Raw genomic sequence first — 26,756 nt, 5'->3', positions numbered from 1 at the left:
TTCAAAAATTATTTTTCGGAATTTTATGTTTCAATGCTTCAGTAAGGCTTTTTTAATAGGCAACCAAATTAGTTATAAGCAAGTTATAGAGCTTACAATTCTTTGCTTTGTAAACAAAGCTTTTGTTTACATTTTGAATGTTCAAGTGAAAATTCTAGTTTTAGACCTAAACTGAATGTGTTTTCACGTTTGGAACTGTTTATTTATGCATAAAATGAATATAAGAAGATAGACAAACCAGCTTGATGAAGAAATTTTACAGGTATATTGAACCTATGTAAACAAAACAGGGCATGAGCCTTGTTTACATGACAAAGAATTGCGAGCTCTGTATCTTGCTTATATCTCTACAACTGACTTTCAAATTTCATTTGATATTTAGAAACGCATTTCTAAAGAATTGTAAATAATAGAAACAGCAAAATAAAATTTGACCAAAATTGTGACCATGCCCCTTTAACCATACTTTACTATATCTTCAAATAGTAAAATATAGACACTGATTTTAATTTAATCAATACAAGAAGATTGGTATGCAATAGTTGTTTCCAAGATCCTGAGTTTTAAAAATAAAATTCAAGTTAAGGATTTCTTAATTTATCATATTGCAGATATTTAATGTGTGAAAAAAATATGTTCCTGGGAAAAGGATCGAACTTACTTCTATGACCGTGCTCGTTAATGAAGGTATGAGTGAATCTATCAAACCCAAGTCTCGTGCAAATCTATTCAATATCTGACCTGAAAAGAGATCGACAGCATGATTAAAGTCAAGCTCAAGGGTGACCATGAGAATACCGGTAAGACAGACAGACAAGATGGTGTCATGTCATCTTCAAAAATAGTCTCTTAAATCCTCAGCTGACAAACTATAACATAAAGATACAAAGTTATTAGGTTATGAACATAGGGTTATTTTCACTTGTTATTTTTGTCCTTCTAGACGCAGTTTAGCCCCATCTTTAATTTGCCCAGACACAATTGCATGTGTTTAAGGAGAGATGTGAAACATTGGAATTCGCCCAGTCTTAATTTTGCCTCGACAACAAGGGCAAAAAGAGCAAAAATAAAAAAAGGGGGAACATTTTTCCTGTATAAAGTACATTTACATGTATATCAAAACCATACATTGGTCTTATCGAGAAACGACAGACAGGCATAGATTTTATGTATATTTCCCTACCCACAGAGTTTGAGTCAAAGAAATGAGTCTTGGCCCCAATCACCACTTGGAACATGTTGTTGTGAAGTCTCTTGCTGATGATGACTGACATTCTGAAGTACACCAGGCTGAAGAGGCTGATTCCCACCACAAAGACAGACATGGCCACCAGGTACTGCTGCATCAACTCATCTCCCTGGACGGTGATCAGGGACCCCTCGGTGGTAAAGTTGCTGGTCTGTAGATGGGGTGTTATGTTGTACATGTATGTTGTGTAAAGTCCATGTGTTTGGTTCAATGTATCAATCACTGGATAAAGTGGATAAGATCCATTTTGTGTCCTTAAGTTTAGAGAATTTGAGAGTTCAGCCCTGGAACCAAGAGATTAAGAAATTACAAGTGTGAAGTAAAATATAACTACCGGTACTTGTGTTCATACATGTATATATTGACTGGCATGACTCACAACACCCACAGATATAGGAAAAGTCAAAGTTTATACATGAGCAATCAGTACAGATATACTTTGAAAAAGGTAGTTTACACATTACTAACCATTTAGCTAGATGCCAGTTTCCATATCCATTAGCAGCCTGCAATTTTATAAAAATTATCTTATATTTAAATCTAGGTTACTCTATAGGTAGTCACGTAGAGACTACCCTGACACCTTTAATAGATACTCAGAAATATGTTGTAGAAATTGTGTAATAAAAACCTTATAATCAAGCCATCCTCAAACATTCATTCTCCCACAATGTAAATGTTTATACATGTATCTACATGTATATCACTGTAAAATCCCTCCAAAAAGTTTGCAAAGATTTCCTAGGTACTGATGTATATATTTCACATCTATGATTTATTTACATTGTGATGTGATCACATACATATTCACTAAAGGAAATTCAGTGTATTTTCTGGATAAGTTTCACTTTATTAGATGCTCAATTATTTTGCATATCATGGATTTAATCTGTCCCCCCTCCTTCACATCCACACCCACACTCAGACTTGCACTGTTAGCTAGCTACTCTCACTGACATAGGCAATCAGAAGAAGGAACATGGTGAGCGGTAGATACAGCCATGGCCGACCGGAGAGGTAGTAGTCCTTGTACACATTCCAACCAACGTCCCCAGTCTCCACAAATTCACCATCATCAAACGCCTCAGTACTCTACAGAAAAAGAAATTTATCCTCTGATCAATGGTCTTGGACTTCTTTCTATTTTTTTCTAGTTCCAGTTTGACATATTTTTAGTGTTATCTAAGGTCAGTTGACATTTCAAGATCAGGAACCTACCTTCTCTCCTTGTTCATTGATGGATTTTTCCTGACTCTCATCTTTTTCTTCCATGTCTTTGTCATGCTTGGTAAGGATGGAGGAGAATTCTGTCCCCTGTTTCACGAGTTCATCATAAGTTCCAACACTTACTACTCTACCCTACAACAACATATCATAGTTATTGGTATCATCTTTAACAAATCAAAGTCAAAGAAACGTAAGAAAAAATCGGAAATATGTCATATTCGACATTAAGCAAAGAATATTTATAACTACAAAGATGACTGAGAATAAACTTCATTGCTGCCTACAGTATTGGTAAAATTAAGTGGAACAAACCTCGTTCAGAACAACAATTCTGTCAGCTGACCTTAGATACTGCAGCTGATAAGTCACCAAAATCCTGGTCTTCCCTCTCAACAACTCACAAATACATCTAAAACAAAAGACATCAGCATTTTATTCTCTCTCTCGCTCTCTCTCTCTCTCTCTCTCTCTCGTAACACTCTTTCTCTCTTTTTCTTTCTCTCTCACCTCTGGAACGTACAGGTGACTTCCCACCTCTGTGTCCACTGCCCCCAGGGGATCATCCAGCAGGTACACATCTGCCTTGATCCCTGTACAAACCCCCCCTCTCTCTCTCTCTCTCTCTCTCTCTCTCTCTCTTACCTCTGGAACAGGTGACTCCCAACCTCAGTGTCCACTGCCCCCAGGGGATCATCCAGCAGGTACACATCTGCCTCCCTGTACACCGTCCTATCAATCAATAAAGAATTAAGAGCATGGTCAGTCTTCATCTCTAATTTCAAAATGAATTCAAGATTGGTTTTTCTTCGATCATAAATTAATCCATGCTACATTTTCACCCTACATACATTGGAAGAGAATCATTAGAAAACATTAAAACCTTAAAGGAGCTGGATGGTCAACAAATTAACAACATGCAGATCTTTAGAAATGTCAACACATGATTTGTTAAACTATAAATTATAATAAGTAAAGTAAATATCCATAATAATTTATCTTTTTAATTGGATGTTTCTTTAATTATTTCTGGAACTCTTCCTGTAAAGGGGATCAATACAGTGTAAAAAAAAAAGCCACAGCCATCAAGCCTTCTTAATACCGAATAATTTTGAAACCTGTGGATTCATTTTTTGTAGGAGCTATTTTTTATGGACTTTCACATTTTCAAAGGTTTGTTGGGATGTATTTCATGGAATTGCTTGTACATGTATTTGGCTAAGAATGTGTTTCATAATTTGTTAGATATGTTAATTTCAAGGTGAGAAGTACCCATGAAATCCACCTTATTGAGCCCCCATAGAACTGTGAGTACCTTGCGAGTGTAAGTCTGGCCTTCTGACCACCACTCAGCAACAAGCCTCGCTCCCCGACCAAAGTCTGGTCCCCCAATCTCATCAGCTCCAGGTCCTACAGAGAGTAAGCATCCCTCAATCAGAACTTGATATACAGCACATCCTATACAATTTTACAGGAAAATAGCCCCTGACTCTTTATATTTTTAGCAGCTAGTTATTGAAACCTGACAAGCTAGAAAGGGCATTTCAAAGGAGAAATCTTGGAATTTTTTGATACATTTTTGTATTATTAAATGAATTACATCACTTGAACCTAAAGAATGTGCTGCATTAATATCCTTGGACAGAGAATGTGCTGCATTAATATCCTTGGACAGAGAATGTGCTGCATTAATATCCTTGGACAGCTAGAGTAAAGAGGGTAAACCATGGACTACATTTATTACATTAACAGTTAATGATCATTAACTAATAATGGCTTGACTTATGATGAAAAGGATTTTGACTTAAAAGTCTACTGCTGATCATTTATATAGCAGCTAACTAAAGGATAAGTTAAAGTTAAATCCTTTCCCGTGCCATTAAGGCGCATAAGGCAGGTGTTTATCCCCGGTTTCCTTGGTACTAAGTGGACGAGAATTGTTGATTCCTCATGAATGGCTGGTTCATTCCAAGCACAAGCCGGTACCAATTCCAGCTGGGTGGACTGAAGCAATGTAGATTAAGTGCCTTGTCAAAGTGCACAAAACAAGAACATGTGACCAAAGCAGGGTTTGAACCAGTGACCTTTTGGTTACTGGTCTAACACCTATGACCACTGATCCATGTGCTCTACAACTAAACGATTACTAAGCCTATTTTTACCTTGTATAAAGCACAGGCATGCAGCACCTGGCGATATCTTTCTTGCTCAACATTCTCTCCAAATGTGACGTTGGCCTGAAATGTTCCAGACATGACCCACGGCGTCTGAGCCATGTACCCCACCGTACCCTGTACACACACCTGTCCTGTCTCGGGTGGAAGCTCTTTAAGCAGGCTCAACAGGAGAGATGTCTGTTGGGGAAAATATATTTTGAAATTCTATTTTGAAACTCTTTTGCAGTCTATACATATAATGTAGGAACAACAATTGAGAAATGTATGTGTAAAAGAATACAGAATATTACTAAGATAAAAACCTTTCCAGAACCAACTGGTCCTACTACAGCCAGGAGTTCTCCCTTAAATAAAAAGTGAAATTCACATAAAACTAGAAAACTGACCAGTCAGGAAGGGCCCCGCTATGAAAATTAATATAGAGAAGTGAAAAAAACTTTGAATTCCATCCTCGTTATATTAACAATGATGAAAAATAAATGCCCGGCAGAAGATGTAAAGAACTGGAATATATAGGATCTCGTGATTTGTAGTTGGATATGATTTTCATCCAACGATTAGTGTTTTTTTCTTGAGCCTTAGTGAGGGGATAAAACACACACAACTTGGATAAAAATCATAGTATACTACAAATCATATGAGATTCTATTTATCCCATGTTTTATACACCACAATCAATGTTTACACTGTTTATAAAACTCCACATTATTTTACTTCATTATGCCTACGCAAATCCCATTGTAAAGTCACAACTGTGGGATATCAAAAAAATATCCAATGAGACATATCCACGGGATAAAGGGGGTTAACATGGGATGAAATAAATTTTTTTAAAAAACAAAGAATTGATACCAATGCAATGATACCTAGGCTTTGCCTCAACTTCAAACAAACATCACTTGCAGACACATGTGAACGGTAATACATATAACAGATAAAGACAGACCTTAGATTTTCTGAAACAGGCAAGATAATTAATCTCAGGGGAGTAATTATCCTGCTCTCATCCATTTATTGAATTTAATCAGGGCTTACAGAAGGAACATTTTCAGGTACTATTCTTAAGTTTCCTTTAATATAAACATAGCAACCAAAAACAACAACAACACCAAAACATCCATTAAAAAAAAAACAAAAAAAAACAAAAAAAAAAACTGATATCTAATAAATTTTTTTTTTCAATTTATTGTAATTCATATATTTTTTTTTATTTTACAGAATATAAGTATTTGGACTAGAATGAAATATATTCTTTATCAAATACCATCCTTTAAACTGAGGGGTAAAAATATTAGGGTGCAGCTCATGGAATGAGAGTTTAATTTGCTTCAAAACAAACATCAGTGCAGACAAAGGTGTTCATTAATCTCGATATGACAGATAGAGATAAGCCTCTAAATTTACTGCAGCAGGCAAGATAATTAATCCCAGGGGATTAATTGTTCTGCTCTCTCATCCTTTTCTTCTAAATTTACAATAAGATTTTTTTTTTCAGAAATGACAGAATGGGGTTATTATCTGATTACCTGTTAAAATTAACAGCATTTAGGCAGAAAAAAATAAAATAAATAATTAATAAAAATAAAATAGTGAAAAAGGATACCTTAATATATATCTTGATTTAAGAATTCAATAAAATTATCATAAATCATTGTGTACGGTATTTTAACCAAAATAAAATATGAATATTATATTTTAAATCCATATTTCAAAGAATGTACACAATACTACACATCATTCAAAATTGACCTTAACTTCAAAACAAAGTTCATTTGCAGACACAGGCAGTGCAGTAATTAATCTCAATGTGACAGATAAAGATAAAGCTTAGGATTTTCTTCCTGTGGAAGGTTAATTAATCCCAAAGGACAAATATTGCACAGCCTTCCATGTATACAATGGTAAAATTGTCAGCAGTTATCTCTCTTTGCCTATTCATTCTCAGCAGTTATCTCTCTTTGCCCATTCATTCTTATGCATAGTTAGGAATCTACCCCACCACCCCAGCTCCAAACCAGAAGTAGAGAACCAAACTTAGCATCAAAATATGTATTTCTGCCTACTGAACTACCATACCAAATTTGAACTTGATTGGGCAACCATAAAAAAAGTTATATGAAAAAAACAGGAAATTTGTGGACGGAAGAGTGACAGACGGACAGGCAGAAGGACGGACAGAGTGATTACTATAGGGCACCCGCAAATCCTTGCGGGGCCCTAATTATATAAATCAAAGGATATGAAAACTTCCTGTCCAAGAAAAATCATCATAACAGTTAAAATATCAGAACTTTGTGACTGACATTCATCTCCTACCTTTTTGACTTCCAGATCAATGTTCTTCAAAGAAAATGCCTCACTCATCTCCTGAAATGAATCAACAAAATAACCTTGACCTTTGGTATTCTTTTTTAAAATTGAGATTTACATAATTTTATTGAATACTACTGAGATGTTAAAAGGGAAGAAAACTTAAAAATTTAGTACAATTAATCATTATAATCAATCAATTAATAATCACTCTGATTGTTAATTGGAATAATGTATAAATCAAGAAATATTGAGTTTCCTTCCCCTTTCAGTAAGCTCTGAATGGCACTTATAACCATTAGTAAATTGTTATTGATTCTGTTACTTTTATCTCACCTGGTCCAGAAGTTTTTTGGTGACACCCTCTTTGTTCTGGGGTAGGGGCCCGTGCCAGCTTGCGGTCATGTTCCTGATACAGACAGACACACCCCCCTTCTTGTTTGATTTGGCCTTCCCTTCAGAGAAAACCTTCATATCCTCCACTGTGAGGAAAGACTGTAAAAACAAGCATATAATGATATATACTAAGTAATGTTGTTATGTTATAAGAAAACTAATTAAAGAAAAGATTTTCATTAACATACTTTGTTAAGAGAACGTTGTTACATTAACAGTATTCTGATTTACTGAGAGTTTACCTGTATTCTTTTGAGGGAAGATGCCAGCTGTTTGCTATCTTCCACCAGGTACATCATAAAGAAGAAGATGGTGAGACGGAGACAAGAGACCCAGCCCAGGGTGCTGTAGATCCTCTGGGCAGACAGGGGAACCCCCGTGTACCACGCTGTTCCAAACATGGCCATGCTGATGACCACAGAGGCACTCTGGAACAATCCAATGTTGATGGACTTGGCAATACTGGATTTCCATATCTGGAACACCTCCAACCTGAAATCAACATTTCAAATATATTTAAATTTGATACAATCTTTACAATATATTAATAAATAAAGCCCGATTTGTAAGGCTTTCCATGAAATCAGACATGGGCCATGCAAGTAGCAGTTACCCTTTAAGATTAAATCAAAGTTCACAGCGTACAGATATTTGGGCTCATTTGATGTGCATTGAAAACATTTTCTTGATATGGCATTATTACAAGCGAAAAAGACACATTGAGTCACGATTCATGATTTAACTGAGTTTATAAGCATATTTATACTAATACTACACTAAGTATCAAAAATGTAATAAATTGTAGGAGGGTAAGATATTTAACACCCTAACTAAGATTAATTGTTGCCAAGTTTCGCTCTTAAAACAACTCCCGCAACAAATTGACTATGAACTGTATAAGCTCGAAGTGTTTAGAATATTACAGAGAAGAAGAGTATCATGTGGTTATTAATTATGTGATTTGATTATAGATGTAAAATTAAAATGACTAAATGGCATGCTCTACATTCTACCTTCTCTTTTAAGTTGGAACTACATTTTGTGTGTAGAAACAATTTTAGTGGTTGTTCAGTCAATATCCGCTAGTGTGCACTGTAACTATAGCCTGGCCATTGCTTACGCAATGAGCCTATAAGCTAATAAAATTTCTTTTAAAAAATGGTTTCTCCAAGTAATACATTTTTATAGCCTTGATCACAGCAATAACTTAGTTTGTCAAGATTTGTAATTTTTTTTTTCATAAAACGATCCAAATATAGCTGGCTAAAGCGGAGACTTAGTGAAAATAACAGTTACCCTCTGATGTTAAATATAATTTCACTGAATGGTTTCTCCCAGCAGTACATTTTGATCACTCTCATCCCAGCGATTATCTGGTTCATCAAATGAATCCTTTTGTCTCCTGCAGCTCCTATCTTCATCCTTCATAATAACATTCATGAACATAATCTGTATTAAACAGCAGACTTTTCTTTAAGCAGCCTCTCTATACAGTAAAACACAGTTATGATGAGCATGCTTATAACAAATTCATGCTGGTACATGTAGTGTAGTACGTCAGTTTCATTTCCCCTAGCTTTTATAATAGGCTAATACATATTTCAAATTACATTTGTAATGAATCAAAATTGGTTGTTCCTGGCACTTCTTTCTAATCATGTATAGCTGTAAATACTGGGAATATATACTTCAACCTAGAGTGGAAAAAGGCTAGTGTAAATGTCTGCACCTCAATTTCCCACAAATCCATCCCAGCATGAACTGTAGGGGTAGGAGAACCAGGGTGACAGCTAGAGTAAGGAGGCTGACCAGACCGATCTGTTGGTACAACAAGTACAGGATAGCCACAATCTCCAGGGGACCAATCCAACAGAAATGGAAGTTTTCAACTGCCTGCATGAGGAAAACAATTCACATTCATGCAATTAAACTTTAAGTTTTTCTTGGCAAAAAAAATCATATAAATGTTTCAATGAAATTACACTCTGATACTCTTTCTTACATATAAAAATTTATCTAAATCTGTTGACAAATGGTTGATAATTTTTCCTGATGTTGTGGAATGTTTTGACCAGCTGCTCATCTTGAGTATCTGAAAATGTCACTTTTATTTTTTATTAGAAGTCAATAAATGGAAGTATATATAGTATATAGCACAGGTTATAATTTAATGAAATTGCAATTCTATTTAAAATTCACATGAATTATAATCATCAATAAAAAGTGAATTGTAGAGTTTGTCCTACCTTCCTATAAATGAGACTAGCCACAGCTACTTTCATTTTCAAAGCAATATGTTGGATATTACAGAAATACTTGGGACTGACAATCAGCCTTAAAATGTGGCTGACTGCCACCAGCATTGCATAGATGTACACCTCGGTCTGTGACAAGGTGGAGCCAGGCTGGAAGTAGGAAATGATCCGACCAACAAGGAAGGGTTGGGCGAGTTTGATGCCTTCCTATTACAAATACAAGAAAAGTAAAAACAAAAAAAATATACAAAAGACAGCATTATATAGTTTCTATATCTGGCTATATGTTCAAAGTAATCTAATTTGCCATTTAGTCAAAGCATGGTGATTCTTGTACATGGGATGGTCCTGTCCACAAGCACTTGCTGTGTTACTAACATATTATATTAGGTGTATGCTATTATGGCAGAAAATGATTTTTCAACCAGTTAGCATAGATCTGAATAAGTATGCTTCTGATGTTTTTATTCTATAACATATATGCCAGGCATTTGGTGATGAACCTGATTTAGTGGATGCCTTAACACAAAACAGAATACACAGCCAATTGTAATACGCTTACAGTATTCCACTGCTCTGCCTGAGCAAATCCAGAAATATATAAGATAACTATACATTTTCTCAATCAGATATTTTAATCAATTTAATATATAAACACCTTTTTTTCATGGAATGCATGCACTTCGATAGCCCTTATAGCCTTTAATTGTGAAGCGAAGTTATGATCAAAACCGAAAATATCCCTTTGGTTCCCTGTGGTAGTATAGTGCTGACTGACTTCCGGTTTCATGTACGCATCCCATTCGATTCTCAGCTGATCACGTGGTACCTGAAGGGTATATAAGATGAGAAAATCGGTCGGATCGGAGTTTGTGTTTGACGGTAGAAGCATCAACACATCGAAGCCAGAACAGAAATCGAGGTTGGAAAGATTAACCTTTCTATATATATGGTCTTACGTGCCTGTAATAGGCTTTCGAGACAATAAGGATATATTTGAATTAATAAATATACAAATTGGCTTGTTGACTGTGGTTGGTACGCTATAGTCCTGGAACGGCGCGTGCGCTCCTGTCTCCAAGCAGTGCATACGCAATCATCATTCAAAACTGTGCGTGCACCACAAAGAACCAAGGGATAATACTTGTACATATTTCAAATTAAAATATGTGATTGGGGAAATAGATTATTAAATTCACACTTTGATTTGCTCAGGGAGAGCGGCCAAATCCCTTATCGAACTCAGAAACGTTACACTAGCTATAATACAACATCAAATAAAGTATCGAAAGCCTTATTCAGGCACGTGAGACTTAACCTTTTTAAAATGGTTTGTTCTCACCTAGTGAGAAGTGACTGTCTTCAACTTAAAACTTCCTTTGTGGCTGCTTATCTACTCTCACATCTTAAGTGATCAGCAAGGATCGAAAGGGAGTGATAAACCGAAAGTGCTTGATAACTCGGCTTCAATAGACTGTATAGGAACTATGATCTCGATTTCGACATTTGTTTCACATCCATGTGTACCCGTATAACGAAAAATTACATTTATTTTAAATTTTTTTTTTTGCATATGTTAGTTTTATTTCATAATAAAGATGCTTTGCTTTATTTGTCATCATTTATCAGTAGGTTAGCCTAATGACATTCTAATGACATTGGGTGTCTTAGGCAGAGGCCTAATTATGTTGGGTGATGACGCCCTCTTGCTTGGTGCCTAATGCCTAAAAGTGGCCTAATCTTGTTAGGCAGCAGGAAGCCCAATAATTATTTGGAGCCCAACATAAGCCTAACTACGTTAGGCTGTTACATAGTATAAATACAGGGTGAAAGAATACGTAGACCTCTTCTCCTTACTTTCTTTCTTGTTTTTCTCGCTGTAATTGGTGTACATTTGTTACAATACAATTTGTTATATGAAAGCACGGTGTTGCTCTTCATTGATATATAAAGATCACAAATCCGACTCACGTGTTGCTGATCCACATGATTTTGTGACTTAGCTGAGTTTTAAATGGAGTTTGATATCCACAGGTCAAGTATATCCAGGCACACTTTATTTTCAGGATTGCAGGTAGCTCGCAGGATTAATAGCTCCATTGTCAAATCCGAGTTACCATTGAGTGTCTATAGAGAGAGAAGTGAGTCTAGAACAAGCTTATTGAGAATCTTGTTCATTTGGTCTCTTTTTGCTTTGGCTGTTGTTTATTGTACAAAGCCTGGACCTCTTTTCCATTTAATGAAATTGTTCGGCGATCTTATGAACATTAAACAATTTCTCTCACATCTGTTGCAGGTGTAATAATGTTATTGATTATAATAATATCATGAAAATATGGGAGAACAAGCTCTGTAGCTTTAAATGACCAGGTAAAAGAAATCCTCCAGGGATCAAACATTGGCTATTTTGGTGGCGAGGCAACCAGCAGTCTAAAGGGTACCTATCAGGAACCTAACGTAGTTGGACAGCTGAGGCCCTTAATATGGGTCAAGGTTCTTCTCTTGGAATAGGGCATAACTTTGAACTGCCATTTCCTGATGCAGCTCCTGTTAGCAGTCCAATAAAAAGGACGCAGGATAAGATTAGTCCGAGGGTGAATGAATATCCGGTTAAGAGGACTTATTCGGGAACATACAATAATGTTAGGAACGAATTTACATACTTTGAAATATTGCTGACCTCAACTCATGGGGACCTGAGAAGTCTATCGAGTGGTATTGACTACACGGCGGGGTCAAGCAGAAAGTAACGCTAATTGAACACCCATTGCAACTCAAAGGGATTATGAACAACTTAAACAAAAGATGGAGCAGAGATTAGGCCATTCTGTTATGAAAAAACGCTATATAGCAGACGCTATATGTCGAAGTATAGAACTTCGACAGCAGCAACCTGGGGAATCTTTACGAAATTTTGAGACCTTTACAAGAGAGCTTATCCAGAAAATCCTGACATACTAACTTGAAGAAAACACTATAAAGCCGTGTTTGGACAAGTGTGGACAGTCTGAAATTTTTTGTCAGGCAGTGAAGAGGACAAGGCCTTAGACACTGCTGGAAGCTGTCCGAAATGATATGTTAGAGGGATGTCTGCAGGTTGGAGAGAGGGAACTGTTGAAGGAGCACACAGTCGCCCACCAACAGATATATAAAATTACAAATAAGACGGGGGGGGGGGATACCGTAGTTGAAGGTATGAGCAAATATAAGAGTTAAAGGAAGGCTTGAAGAAACACCTATAGAGTGGAAAATAGACACTCGGGCAGAGCAGACGTCTGTCTCTAAAGAATCATTTGCCAGCATCTAACAAAAACCAACTGTAGGTCCTCTTAATGCCTCGTAAGTTATAGTGGATGGACGAACTCTATACTTTGCTGGAGAGGCTACCATGGTACTAAATTTTGGAGATGATGCTTTTGAGCATCCGGTTATTGTAGGAGACAAAAAGCTTAACCTCCTTGTGAAGATATATTGATAGGTTTCGTTGCTGATGGGATCAAGACGAAAAGAGTTTTATTATCAAAGGGGTAAAAGTACCTCTGGGAGGCTCTGATGAAGAAGGACCTGGAAGATTGATATCACTAGAGTCGACAGTTGTCCCAACTGGTGGTGAAACCCTGGTTCTTTCTGGATTCACTGGGCGTATTAGAACGAACACAGAGGAAAACCTCGGGGTTCCTACGCTTAAGAGACCTTTTGTGGAACGATATGGCTTAATTATAGAAAGGACATTGGTTCATTCTAAAAATGCGATGATTTACACTAGGATATATAATCCTAGGGAAGAAAATGTGAAGATCTATCGACATTCGCATATAACATTATTTACCCCAAATGATAATGTTTGGCAAGTATTTGAATTGCGAACGAGTAAAAGCAATAAAGAGCAAATTGAGGTGAATGAGAGTTTGATTACTGATATCCCGGAACATCTACGGGATGTGTTCACAAAGGGATACAAACACCTTGATAAAACGTAAGCAAAGACATTCTAAGAATTCAGTCTTAGTTAGCAAAATTAGTTTGGCTAAACCAGGAGAGGTGGGAAGAACAAATCTTGGGTACCATGAGATAAAACTTCACGACGAAAAACTTATCCGAGAACCTCCAAGAAGAGTTTCCATACACAAGAGAAGCCTAAAAAGAGGAAAATAAGAAATAAGAGAAACAAAATCGAATAGAAAAAAGTACGAGTCCCCGGTCATCTCATATCGTTATGATATAGAAGAAGAACAGATCATGAAGGATGTGTGTAGACTGTAGTAAACTGAATTAAGCAGAATGGTTTTCCTCCCTAGAACTAGATATGGCCTACCATCAGATACCTTTGGTGGAAGGAGACAAAGGAGAAGCTGCTTTTGCTACGCCTAGGGATGGTCTGTACCAGTATGTCACCGTGGCTTTCAGTCTATGCAATGAAGCAGGTACGTTTCAAAGAATTATAGAAAAAGCTCTGACTTACTTGCAGTGTCATGTTACGGTATTGTTCCTGGATGATATCGTAGTATTTAGTAAGACATTTGAATAGCATTCTAAGAATTTAAATTAAGTTATGGATTAGCAAAGGCAGTTCTGAAGCTCAAACCAAAGAAATGTTATTTCCTGGAGAAGACAATAAAGGACTTTATTTGGAATGGTCAAATATTTGCCCTTAATTTTTAAATAGTATTATATATAATCAAGTCTTCATAAATCATTGTACAGAGGATTTCTATCACTTTAATCTTGATTTTAGTCATCATTACTAATTCGCTAAAAAAAATTGTCATTTTTCTTTCTATTTTGCGGTCGGGAGTATAGAGCGCAGGTCTGCTCAAGTACGATGTTAACATATACTTTTCGTCATATATCTATACACATCATACTAAAAAGGGTTCTCGAGCAAGCCTGTTTCCCAGTCGATGTTTCCTAGTCGAAAATAAACATCGAAAAAAATACCCATATTTTGCTACAAAACATCAATTCACAAAACAAGACCATCTTCATGACGTCATTTCGACATTATGACGTCAATGTGGTGTTAACCTTTTACACACATATTTTCAATATGATTTCAACCATTTTCCGCCTTATTTTTAAAGCCCTTTATGAAACTTTAATCTTGGGGGCGAAAAATGCATAACACTGCACATAGTCCTTTCCTGGAACACGTGGTTTCAAAAGAAGGTATACAGAGAGATCAAGAGATGACGAAGATAACAGATCCAATTCGATTAATAACGTGCGATGTTTACTAGGATTGGCATCTTTTATAGAAAATTCGTAAAAAACTACTAAAAAATTGCGAAGCTTCTATATGACCTCACAAAGCAAGATAAGATATGGTTTTGGACAGATAATTGCCAACGTGCGTTTGAAGAACTTAAGTTCAGATTAATATCAGCTCCTATTTTGGTATATCTCAACAAGAAAAGAGAGGAGTTTGTGCTTGATATCTATGCTAGTGCCTTTGCTATCGTAGCAGTCTTACCGCAAAAGCTAAATGGTAAACAGAGGGTTATAGCCTCTGAAAACAGGAGGCTCAATGAGCCACAAAGAAATTATTGTGTTTTAAGAAGGGAAATGTTGGCTGTTGTATACTTTACAAGATATTTCAAGCATTATCTGTTAGGAAAAAGGGTAACCCCGAGGACTGATCATGGTTCCCTCACGTGGGTGAAAAATTTCAAGGAACCTGATGGCCAGATACATAGGTGGATGCAACAACTTAGTCAGTTTCACATGAAGATACTAGTAGTGCATAGGCCAGGAAAAGGACATGGGAATGCAGATGCAATGTCAAGGTTAACAGAATTACCAAAGGAAGTATGTAAGCAATGTGATATGTCAAGCAACTAAGGACTTACAGAGGTAGACGTTCCATATATGAAAGAAGGACATAAACATAAAAAGACACGAAAGGACACAAGCAGCGAGTGATGAGGACATTTAATTTTTAGAGAAAGAGAGAGAACCTGAAAGTACTATCTTATTTTCAAATAATGGAAGTAATAGTGGACTACATGATTCAAATTTGATTGATGGAACGCCTATTTTGAGTAGGAATAGGAAGGTAAACAGATCCGTACCTGCAAAACAAAGATCCGGACCCAAACTTAATCTAAATTACACTAAAGAATAAGAGGAAGACGCAGTAATTGGCAGTTATCTTTACTTTTTACATTTAAGAGAACTTTACTAAGAAACTAGAAAAAAATACTACTCAGGGATCAAGTGACTTAACTTTATTGAAATATTTGCCAAATATTATGGTGCTGATGATGTGACTGTATAAAGTTTTGTTTTATTTTTATGTCAATTGGTCTTATATATATTTACGTTTTTTAAAGTTGAAATTGTTCTAGATTATATTTGTTACATATTTTCATTATGTTTTTTTTTGAAAATGAGTCGTGTACATTTCATTTTTGTTTAATAGTCTCGTTTTTTTAATGGACTGAAATTCCATTGCTTTAAGGAAGGATCAATGTAATGGGTTTTTTTATGTTCCATAATAATAATTTTTTTATTTGTCATTTATCACTAGGTAGCCTAATGACATTAGGTGTCTTAAGCAGAGGTCTAATTATGTCAGGTTATGAGACCCTCTTGCTTGGTGCCTAATGCCTAATGGTGGCCTAATCTTGTTAGGCAGCAGGAAGCCCAATTATCCTGGTGTGCTCTTGTGCCCAGTAGCTGTGTGCTTAAGAAATAATCTCATTTATTGAGCAGTTAAATTAAATTAATGGTTATTTTTCACGATAATTAAACTTACTGAACTGTACTCTTATTTATTGTTAATCTAAAATACATCAAAGTACTTTAAACAGCTTAATATGGAGGCCCAACGAAGCGAGGTTTCAATATCGGCCATCTTTGTTTGGAACCAGTAGTCGTGCACCCGGATGTATAAGCAAGAATTAGGCCAAGAAAAGTAAATTTTTGTGTGGTTTGTAACTTTTTCATTCTCATATCACAAATAACATATCAAATATTTTCATAAACATCAACATATTCCAACAAATGCAATGAAAACTTAACAATAAGTTAATTAAAGTATGTTTCATAATCCCAATGAATTTCATTATTTCACAACAACTTATGGTACAATCATATACATGGTAATTTGTATTTCAAGATAACAAATATTTGATACAATCTTAAGAATCACATAAGTTTATCAAGATCAAGGTATAAACAAATTTGAAATTCAAATTCTACTCTATTTTAAAATGAGGACATAGGTAATGATCCCTATCCGGACTACTCTGACGTCAGCGCAGTAATTTAAACGCACCCTCTAAACCATTTTAATGTGAGAGGTGTCTGCTGCTTGGTTCTGTTACGTAGCTGAATGGCATAGTCAGAAGCCATATTAGGCACCTCTTTTCGGGTAGACCCATATTTAAATGATGACATTGCTTTCAAATGTGGAACGAGCATAGCCTCTTCTTCTTGTCTTAGCAATGGTGCTGCTGGTCCCATAGTTACCTTCTCCAACTTAACTTTCCCTTTGACCTGGTCACGAAGAGTTTGAGTTGGGACATTATACTGTACTGCAGCCTTACTTACACTTGCCCATTTTCCCTTGACAGCTAGATACGCATGTATGAGTCGAATTGGACTGTACTGTCTAAATTTACTTTTGTTGTTTTTTTTTTGGGGGGGGGGGGGAGGGGGGATCTAAAAATATGAAAACGGATCTTTCATTTAATTTTATAATTTTTCTTCTTAATACAATAAGAATTATTTAATCTAATGAATTGAATAAACAGTTTTATAGATATAAACTAGACAAATATTTCCTTAATAAATGGTAAATTCATTCAATTAATGTCTTTTTAGCTCACCGAGACGAAGTCAGGGGGAGCTTATGCTATACCCTCGGCGTCGGCGTCGGCGTCCGGACCTGGTTAAAGTTTTTGTTGCATGTCCTGTATCTAAGCTATTACTTGTCCTATCTTCACCAAACTTGCATGGATTATGCATCTGGACCTACTTATGGACTTGAAAGACTAGGATGCTGAATCTGAGTCCTAAATTTCAGATGCTGGAGGAGGTTAAGGTTGTTGGACCAGGTTAAAGTTTTTGTTGCAGGTGCCCTTTGATAGCAATATCTAAGTTACTGCAGGTCCGTACTTCACCAAACTTGCATGGATGGTGTGTCTTATGATACCGATGCACCAGACAGGTTTGAGTGCTGAATCTGAGCTATAGGTTTCAGATGCTGGAGGAGGTTAAGGTTTTTGGAGCAGGTTAAAGTTTTTGTTGCAGGTGCCCTTTGATAGCAATATCTAAGTTACTGCAGGTCCGTGCTTCACCAAACTTGCATGGATGGTGTGTTTTATGATACTGATGCACCAGGCAGGCTTTGGTGCTGAATCTGAGCTATAGGTTACAGATGCTGAAGGAGGTTAAGGTTTTTAGAGCTAGTTAAAGTTTTTGTTGCAGGTGCCCTCTGATGATGATATCTTAGTTACTACTGGTCCTAACTTCACCAGACTTCTATGGAAGGTGCGTCTTATGATACTGATGCACCAGACAGGCTTGAATGCTGAATCTGAGCCATAGGTTTCGGATGCTGGAAGAGGTTAAGGTTTTTAGAGCTGTGAAAGTTTTTGAAACAGGTGCCCTCTGATGATTATATCTTAGTTATTGCTTGTCCTAACTTCACCAGACTTCCATGGATGGTGCGTCTTATGGTACTGATGCACCTGACAGGCCTGAATGCTGAGTCTGAGCCATAGGTTTCAGATGCTGGATATGGTTAAGTTTTTTGGAATAGGTCACATGTTTAATAGATGATAGTACTATTTCAAACTTGCATAGTTGACTAAACTGTAATATGAATGAATCACAGAGGAAGCTTCAGATGCAGAGCTTGATCTCCATTATCAAGGATGCTAAAAAATATATCTTAGTTATTACAGGTCCTAACTTCACCAAACTTGAATGGATGGTGTGTCTTATGATACAGATGCACCTGACAGGCATGGATGTTGAATCTGAGCCATAGGTTGCGGATGCTGGAGCAGGTTAAGTTTTAATTGCTAGTGCCCTCTGATGATGATATCTTAGTTATTACTGGTCTGAACTTCACCAAACTTGCATGGAGATGCGTCTTATGTATACTGATGCACCTGACAGGCTTGAATGCTGAATCTGAGCCATAGGTTTGGGATGCTGGATGAGGTTTAGTTTTTTTGGAACAGGTCACATGTTTTATAGATGATAGCTTGCATAGTTGATTTAACTATATTATAAATGAAACGCAGAGGTTGCTTCAGATGCAGAGCCTGATCTCCATTATCAAGGATGCTAAAGAAATCTCCTACCTCACTTAAACCTGCTTGATAGAAAGATGAGGTTGTTATTAAATGATATAACATGATTCCTATGATAAAGTATAGTATGATATGAAACACTTTTGTTTAATATGATACAATATAATATCATATGTTATATTGTAAAAAGTTATATGATACGATATGATATTGTATCAATTTTTTTGATATTTTATTATATGATATTGTATCATGATATTGTTTTGTATAGTATTGTATATTATGATACAGTATTATATTGTATCATATATAATATGATATTGGTTTCTGTAATTTACAATTATATCACGCAAAACTGTATAATATGATATTATAATATTATATATTATCGTATCATACGATATTGTGTAATATGATATTGGTTTATATGATATATTATTGTATCATATGATACAATATGTATGTATAATATTGTATTATATAATATTTTACTTTACCACATTATATTGTATCATTTGATATGATACAATGTTATATCAAATTATACAGTATCATATGATACAATATCATATTATGTATCAAATATAATACAATATCATACAATATATCATACTGTATTATACAATATAATATCATATGTTTCAATGTTATGATGTATTATGTAATATGATATTGTGTCATATAATACAATATTGTATTATATATAATAATGTTGTATTATGTGATCAAATACAATAAGGTTTAACACAATACAATGTCATTTCATATTTACGATATCATCTTTGTTTATTACAGTATTTTATTGTATTATATGATATATATTGTAAGTATGATAGGATGCAATATTTAATTTTATATTATTATATTGATTAATATATGATATAATTATCATACAATTTTTTAACAGATGATAAATGATTTTGTGTCAAAACAGAATCCATGAATATCCAAGATCATAAAGTATGATTTTCATATAATATGATAAAGGTGGTCTCATAGGGGTGATGCCTCGTCTCGGTGAGCTTTGTAATCTGTGATTACCTATGTTTTGTATAGTAAATAAATTCAAATATTTTTTAATTCAAATTAACGGTATAAAGTGTTTTTCTCTCAATTAAGATTATGTTTTTTAGTCCCTCTCTTTACTGAATTTATTCCTGTGTTATAATTACGTCTACAAAAAAACGTAAGGAATATCAAGGACCTATATTTTCAAAACCCAACAATTAAAATGTTTGGCCTATAGAAACAATCGATAAACGTTGTAACCTTTACATTTAGATATGCTTATTAGCCATGTGCTTTTCAAGTCTAGAATGTACGCTTCAACCCTGTAAACATAAATTTTCATAAACTGTAATTTGAGTATTAAGATGAAGTATTCACAAAATGGCAGATTTTATATATAAAATATATGTTCGTATAATATCATACCTGTTTATTCCGCATATTTGACTCTTCGTTTCTGTTTACACGCACTTGGTTCTAAACTTTAAAAATCAGCCGTTTATGACGTAATGTTTCAAATGGCACATGACCAAAGACAACAACAAACAACACGTCTACAGGGTACGCACGACTATTGGACCTTTAACCATATTTGGAGCCTAATAGAAACCTAACGTAGTTAGGCTCTAACCTAGTATAAATACAGGGCGAAAGAATACATATACCTCTTCTCCTTTCTTTCTTGTTTTCCTCGCTGTAATTGTTGTACATTTGTACAATTTGTTATATGAAAGCACGGTGTTGTACTTAGTTGATATATAAAGATCGCAAATCCGACTCACGTGTTGCTGATAGCACAGGAACCACATAATTTTGTGACTTAGCTGAGGTTTAAGTGGAGTTGGAATAACCGTAAGCAACATTACCCCCCGGTCGCGTTACAATGCCATTTATAAATCAAAGTACTGAGAGTACTTGAAAGTTTGAATTTGTAATTGTCCTGGATTTCCTCGAATATGCTTCCAAAATTTATGAGTTTGAATTAGTTGTTACAATCTATGTTAATTCGGCTTTTTTGCAATTGTCTGATACTTTGTCTAAATTTTACTCAATCCCGGCCTTCATAATTGTAGAAAATTGACACAACGGTTTATTATGTAAGATAAGACCCCAAGGAAAAATTTTAAAAATTACTACTAACCGGGAAAATCAAACAACTATATCAAAGTAGATAATTTTAATCATTAGATTTATTCAATTTTGTGATCCAAGGGAAAATCCACAAGTCGGACGGTATCCGTTATAAAAGTTTTATGAAAACCCCGAAAACTCTAAAACTGCTGAATTAACAAAGTGAACATTTGTATACCGATAACAAACACAGGCATCTGACGTTAGAGATATTTTTTCTTACAATAACATTCCAAGAACTTTGACAATAAAAAGATTTGTCACGGTCGCCATTTTGATTTTGAAGACCGACTTATCTGACACGATTTTCTTCATTTGCGATTCATGCAAAATTAATAGGTAAAAATAAATCCGTTCGCCACTTACTGCTTTTTGGTGTAAACTCGTGCATCACCTACACGAATTACGATACAACCGTTCCTTTCATTAAAAATCATACTTCGAAAATCAGAGACATAAATAACAGAGATTGTCAACCCCGCAATTAGCGTATAAATGTTACGGGACCAACCTTACTTTGAGAACTACAAGTGCAACAGCAATCTTGTATAAGTCATTAAATTTGAACCTGATAGTGAACATGAACCTGTAAATATTTTAAGCATGTTTTATTTATGAAATATTTACAAAAACTCTTTATTTAGTTTTTAAATTACTTTTTTAAACTTATTGACTTTTCACAAAGTAATGGTGATGCATTACTTTACTCATGTAATGGTAATGTAATGCATTACTTCAAGAAAATTAAGTGATGGTAATGGAAATTTAATGTCCTAATTCATGAAGTAATGGTAATGTAATGCGTTATTGTACAATGTAATTCACCCCAAGCCTGATTCCAACTAAGCCGGAAAACATGAACATTAACATTTAACTTGGTTCTTCAATCGATAATTTTGTATATATTATATGATGTATAAGTCTTCCAAAATGTATAATCTATTATAGATTATGCTTACAATGTATTGTTAAAAATTTAAATTAAGTTTAATCAACTAAAGAGCCAACGAACGAGAAGGCAAATTCAGACTTGTTTTTATTTTCTTTGTACAAATTTCCTTTAGAGACGAACAGCAGTCATACCGCAAGTAGACTGGAAGCCAATGAAACACCTATTTAATTTGTGAAACACCTGTGTATAACCCGTCCCGATTTTAACTTCGGCTTGCGCATGAATCGAAGTTTGGTAGTATTCAGGTGAAAGATTGTCAGAATAAAATTCACAATTATTCAAAAATGGCACATTGCGTTTGGGAACTTTAATTTCGATTCCACCATCAACCTCTTCTATTGATAAATGAGCTCGTACACCAACTGAATAGTCAACGGCGCTGTGCATTCAGTTACGTAACTCATTCCACATTTGAACCCGAGCAAGAATATTTTGATCAATAAAACTATTTGTTTATTTTCTAAATAGAACTTTGTATATACACGGAGGACTTAAAAAGATTTAATGCGTGTTTTTTTTATGATACATATTTACTGAAATGCATGAAAACTTTCTGCACTATTTTCTTACGCGTAGACTCAATGCATGTGTTCTACGCGTGCCTTCCGGTTTGAGAATTCGGCTGACAGTAAACCAATAGACGGGGTCACGTGACCCCGTCTAAAAATTGCTTCAAGAATTACATTTAGTTCAAATATGCATGGGTTACACTACTGCAGGAAATTCCAAACGCTATTAATAGTTTCTACACTACATGCAGCCGTTTTGACACAATGCTTACAGAGACGACAAGAAAGATGCCATTAATGCCCCACTCCCATTTGAACTCTGCAATCACTGCCCAGTACAAACTTGGTTTTTTCCCTTTCTTTTCACATTTTTTCACATGGTCATTCCATGATCTACAAGCATCAGATGGAAAACACAGAATTTTTTTTATAGAGATTATGAATTATTAATAATTATAACATTATTATTGATTGATATTAGTGCATCAGATAAACCACAGAAGAATTTATGATTTTTAAATCAATTTACTGCATGTGTATGAATTTTCTCTTCTTACTTTTCCATGCGATCCCCTAACAAGTGGGACTGGTCCTCTGATAAGACATCGTACAGATGATCCTGTGTCAGGGGGTGCCGATATCCGTAACGGAACAGCGGAAAAATCCACCTATATCACATGCAACGAAAACAAAAATATCCATCACCCACAAACATAAGAGAAACTTAAACTACAGGTCTTGACGGTCACGCGAATACCGTGGTCCTTAGAGAGACCTATTATGGACTCTCGTGTTTGCATTTTAAGTTTCATTTTGGAGTATAAATTCTTATCTGAGATTCCTCTGACTGTTACCCTTACTTTTATTTGATGTTTGCAAAGGAGGGTGGGGGGGGGCAGTGTTGGAGAAATCTTGGATTATCTATTCCATAGTTCCAAGGGCCAAAAAGTGTAAACTTTTAGTAAAAAGAAACCTAAATGCTTTGAATGTTAATGGTAAAATGAACGTTTGTAGCTGAGAATGCTGTGAGATTTAAAAGCCTTTCTTATTCTCTTCAGCTATTAAAGTACAACAGCCATAACTCTGATCAAATCAGCGTAAAAGTATCAAAATCAAAATATCTTTTATGGCAATGTGGTTTTAAAAAAGATATTAAAAGATTTTCTCTATATCTACCTATGTAAAAATTCGAGCCCCCATCCCCCCTCTGATGTGGCCCCATTATACTCCTGGGATCATAATTAAAACAATATTTAATCTACACTATCTGAGGATGTTGCAACTTAAGTTTAAGCTTTTCTGGCCTAAAAGTTTTTAAGAAGATTTTAAAAGATTTTCTCTCTATATCTTCCTATGTAAATATCTATCCACCATTGTGGCCCCATCTTAGCCCATGATTTGAACAAACTTGAATCTACACTGAGGATGCCACTATACAAGTTACAGCTTTTCTGAAGATTTTTAAAAAATATCAACAATATTTTAATAATTCTAAATTATCTTCTCTTTAAAAATGAGTGTGACCCTCAATTTGAATAAACTTGAATCTCCTTCATCCAGTGATGCTCTGTGTCAAGATTGGTTGAAATTGGCCCAGTGTTTGTGAGAAGATGAAAATGTGAAAAGTTTATACTAATGACGACTGACAACGGACACATTTTGATCAGAAAAGCTCACTTGAGCTTATAAATAATTGGTAATTTAAATCAATAAACAATGTCAAACAGTTAACGTTGTAATTTTGCATTGTTCACATTCTCCAAGTAAATAATATCACTGTCAATAATAAATATTTCTCTTATTGGTGACGAGTCCTGAAAAGGAAAATGGTTATGTCATTTGACTGACAAAAAATTCTAACCCATGCAAGAGAGCGAGTGCATGCATAGATCAACTTCCCTTAGGTGTTAGAGGCTAGCTAATGCAAGAATTCTGTGTTCGGGACATGCATTCTTAGCATTTATGACATTTTCATTTACTATGTGGCCAAATTGGCCCTACCCAAGAGCATAAACCTTTATCCAGGGGCCATTAATTTCACAGTCATAAACATCATAACCATGAATTCTGTTTATCTCCAACTATACTGTGGATTAGAGAAGATTTTCAGAGATGAAATACATTTTCACTCAATAGTCATTTTGGGTACGCCTTAGGGCCTGAGCTACTGGTTCAAAAGTTTATTAATTACAAAATTTAGATAGAGGGCTTTATGGGATTGTGATGTTAGTCTTGGACTGTGTTATGTGACTCCCTGTCTTATGTGGTATTTTTATTGGTCCCTTGGATGGTCTCATAAGACAGTCTAGACTGTAACAAATTTCACAATTTAATTTCTACTTATTATGTAGGCGTGAAACTAATCTCTTACTGTATATTTTAATTCTATGAGTGCCTCATCATTGGATTTTATATTTTATTCACTTAACAAATTTCTTTATCTCAAAAAATGGGGATTCCCAAAAAATAAACACATTCTGTTAGCTACCAAAATGTTTTGTGCAAACGTCCCTATGAAAGTTGAATTCTTTTCACCCATTTATTATAAAGCTGTAGAGTATTTACAAACTTACCAGTAAGTGAACCTAGAGAGCCAGTTAGCTGTACTATATGGACATGGTCCTTTCAGTTTCTCTGCCATTGAGTCACCTTAAGTGTTTGGATTTTGATCTCATTCAAATGGCTTTATGTAAGTGTTTCAATATCATTTCCACCTAAAAAACAATTAAATCAAATACACATTAAAACAGTGACCAAGCATGTTTCTGCATTTGAGATAACTTAAACAACAAAATGCGCTCTTTGGTGATTCATCCGGGATATGAATGTGGCGACATTGCAGAAAATTAAATACATAACCGAAGGGTTATGTACATTTTCTCTGCAATAATCGCTACCTTCATAACCCACATGAATCATTGAATAAAGCATTTTATAGTTTATATTCGCAACTTTGTTTTAACAAATAAATAATTTGATTGTAAAAAGTAAGTTAAATTAACTAAATCACTGTTAATCTACATCAGTACATTAGCTAAAAGAAAGAGCCAAATTGTCTCATTTGGGAATTTGAGTCTGACATCATCATGATTATTTTGTGCACTTCGTGACTTACGTTGCTGTAGATTTCGATCAATCGATAAAAGGAGCGTGTAGATTGTTTCTATAAAGATGAACTTAATGATAAGTTTTCTTAAGAAATAGCGGGAATCATATTCGGTAAATGTAAATATAATTTCGGAAATTGTCATTCCACCTCGAGGAGTTTCAATACTTTGATTTCATTTAATTTGGCCGCCAGGAATTGGTAAATTTGAATATACAATGAAAAGCACTACTTCACGACATTCTCGCTGCATGTTAACATGAAACGCTTATCGGTAAACGAAAGCCGTACTTTTTGCTTGAAACGCTGTAAACGATTTACACGAAACACTGCATTCTAAGATACTTTGCCTAAAACGCATTTAACGATTTTTCACAAATGCTGAACGTTTTAAACGTCTTGCACGAAACGATGTCCCCGCTTTTCACATCCTTTGAACACGCTTTCATCTTGATCGATTTCTGTTTTAATCGGGTCCTCTTGGGTTTTACCTCTGACAGTAAGACTTGTTTAAATATAAATAGAATAATGTATACAAATATGGCTTACCAATATCCAAAATATTCGACTTTTACTTGAATGTCACTGTGGTCAGCAGCTCTCTGAATTAATTAAATAAATCACTGACTTCGTTAAGAAATTGGTGTTCATAGTTTCTCATGTCTGTAACAAATACTCCCACCAGTCTTGTGTCACTAGCATTACAAACTGCAAACATATGTATGGCTAGCCAAATTCACCAAAATGAGCGAAACATGTTTCACATTTGATAAATTAGGTTTATCGACTTGTAACTATATTTTACGAACCGCAAACTATAGTTAAAGATTCGTCAACTATAGTTTTCATCTGTAAAACTATATTTAACGGTTGTTAACTATAGTTAACGAATAATAATGTAAGTTAATCTGTCTGCAAATTACGTTAACGATGGATTTTGCAGATAAATATAGACTCACATCTGTAAAATATAATTTGCATTCGTTAACTATAGTTTAGAGTTGTTCTTCATAGTTTCACAATCGTGAACTATATTTATCAGATAAATCATGTTTTACAATCGCAAATGGTTGTTTTCAGTATTAATTATACTTTTACACGTCTAAAACAAATGTTTGCGTTAATTATGGTTACAGATGTGAAACATAGATAAACGGAGTTAGATAAAGACACATA

General features: G+C 35.0%; 1 protein-coding gene across 2 annotated transcripts in view; it reads right to left on the bottom strand.

Annotated features, from left to right (window-relative positions):
• Window positions 1–26,274, bottom strand: part of LOC105337545 (ATP-binding cassette sub-family C member 4) — a 39,288-nt gene extending 13,014 nt beyond the window's left edge. For both annotated transcript variants that reach the window (XM_066077369.1, XM_066077371.1), the window contains exons 1-21: window positions 26,130–26,274; window positions 25,048–25,188; window positions 23,032–23,142; window positions 22,747–22,867; window positions 9,603–9,818; window positions 9,359–9,448; window positions 9,086–9,249; window positions 8,653–8,778; window positions 7,599–7,848; window positions 7,297–7,455; window positions 6,967–7,017; window positions 4,941–4,994; window positions 4,636–4,827; window positions 3,789–3,883; window positions 3,119–3,205; window positions 2,789–2,885; window positions 2,468–2,608; window positions 2,207–2,341; window positions 1,718–1,755; window positions 1,184–1,533; window positions 662–741 (exon numbers count right to left, since the gene is read on the bottom strand). In XM_066077369.1, coding sequence (XP_065933441.1) covers window positions 662–741; window positions 1,184–1,533; window positions 1,718–1,755; window positions 2,207–2,341; window positions 2,468–2,608; window positions 2,789–2,885; window positions 3,119–3,205; window positions 3,789–3,883; window positions 4,636–4,827; window positions 4,941–4,994; window positions 6,967–7,017; window positions 7,297–7,455; window positions 7,599–7,848; window positions 8,653–8,778; window positions 9,086–9,249; window positions 9,359–9,448; window positions 9,603–9,818; window positions 22,747–22,867; window positions 23,032–23,142; window positions 25,048–25,115 — 2,625 coding nt within the window. In that variant the 5' untranslated portion in view covers window positions 25,116–25,188; window positions 26,130–26,274. The remainder of the gene's footprint in view (window positions 1–661; window positions 742–1,183; window positions 1,534–1,717; window positions 1,756–2,206; window positions 2,342–2,467; window positions 2,609–2,788; window positions 2,886–3,118; window positions 3,206–3,788; window positions 3,884–4,635; window positions 4,828–4,940; window positions 4,995–6,966; window positions 7,018–7,296; window positions 7,456–7,598; window positions 7,849–8,652; window positions 8,779–9,085; window positions 9,250–9,358; window positions 9,449–9,602; window positions 9,819–22,746; window positions 22,868–23,031; window positions 23,143–25,047; window positions 25,189–26,129) is intronic.
• Between the last annotated feature and the right edge of the window lie 482 nt (window positions 26,275–26,756).

The sequence above is a fragment of the Magallana gigas genome, chromosome 2 (genome assembly GCF_963853765.1).
Source record: "Magallana gigas chromosome 2, xbMagGiga1.1, whole genome shotgun sequence".
In the NCBI taxonomy this organism is placed as follows: domain Eukaryota; kingdom Metazoa; phylum Mollusca; class Bivalvia; order Ostreida; family Ostreidae; genus Magallana; species Magallana gigas.
This window is presented reverse-complemented; position numbering and strand designations above follow the sequence as displayed.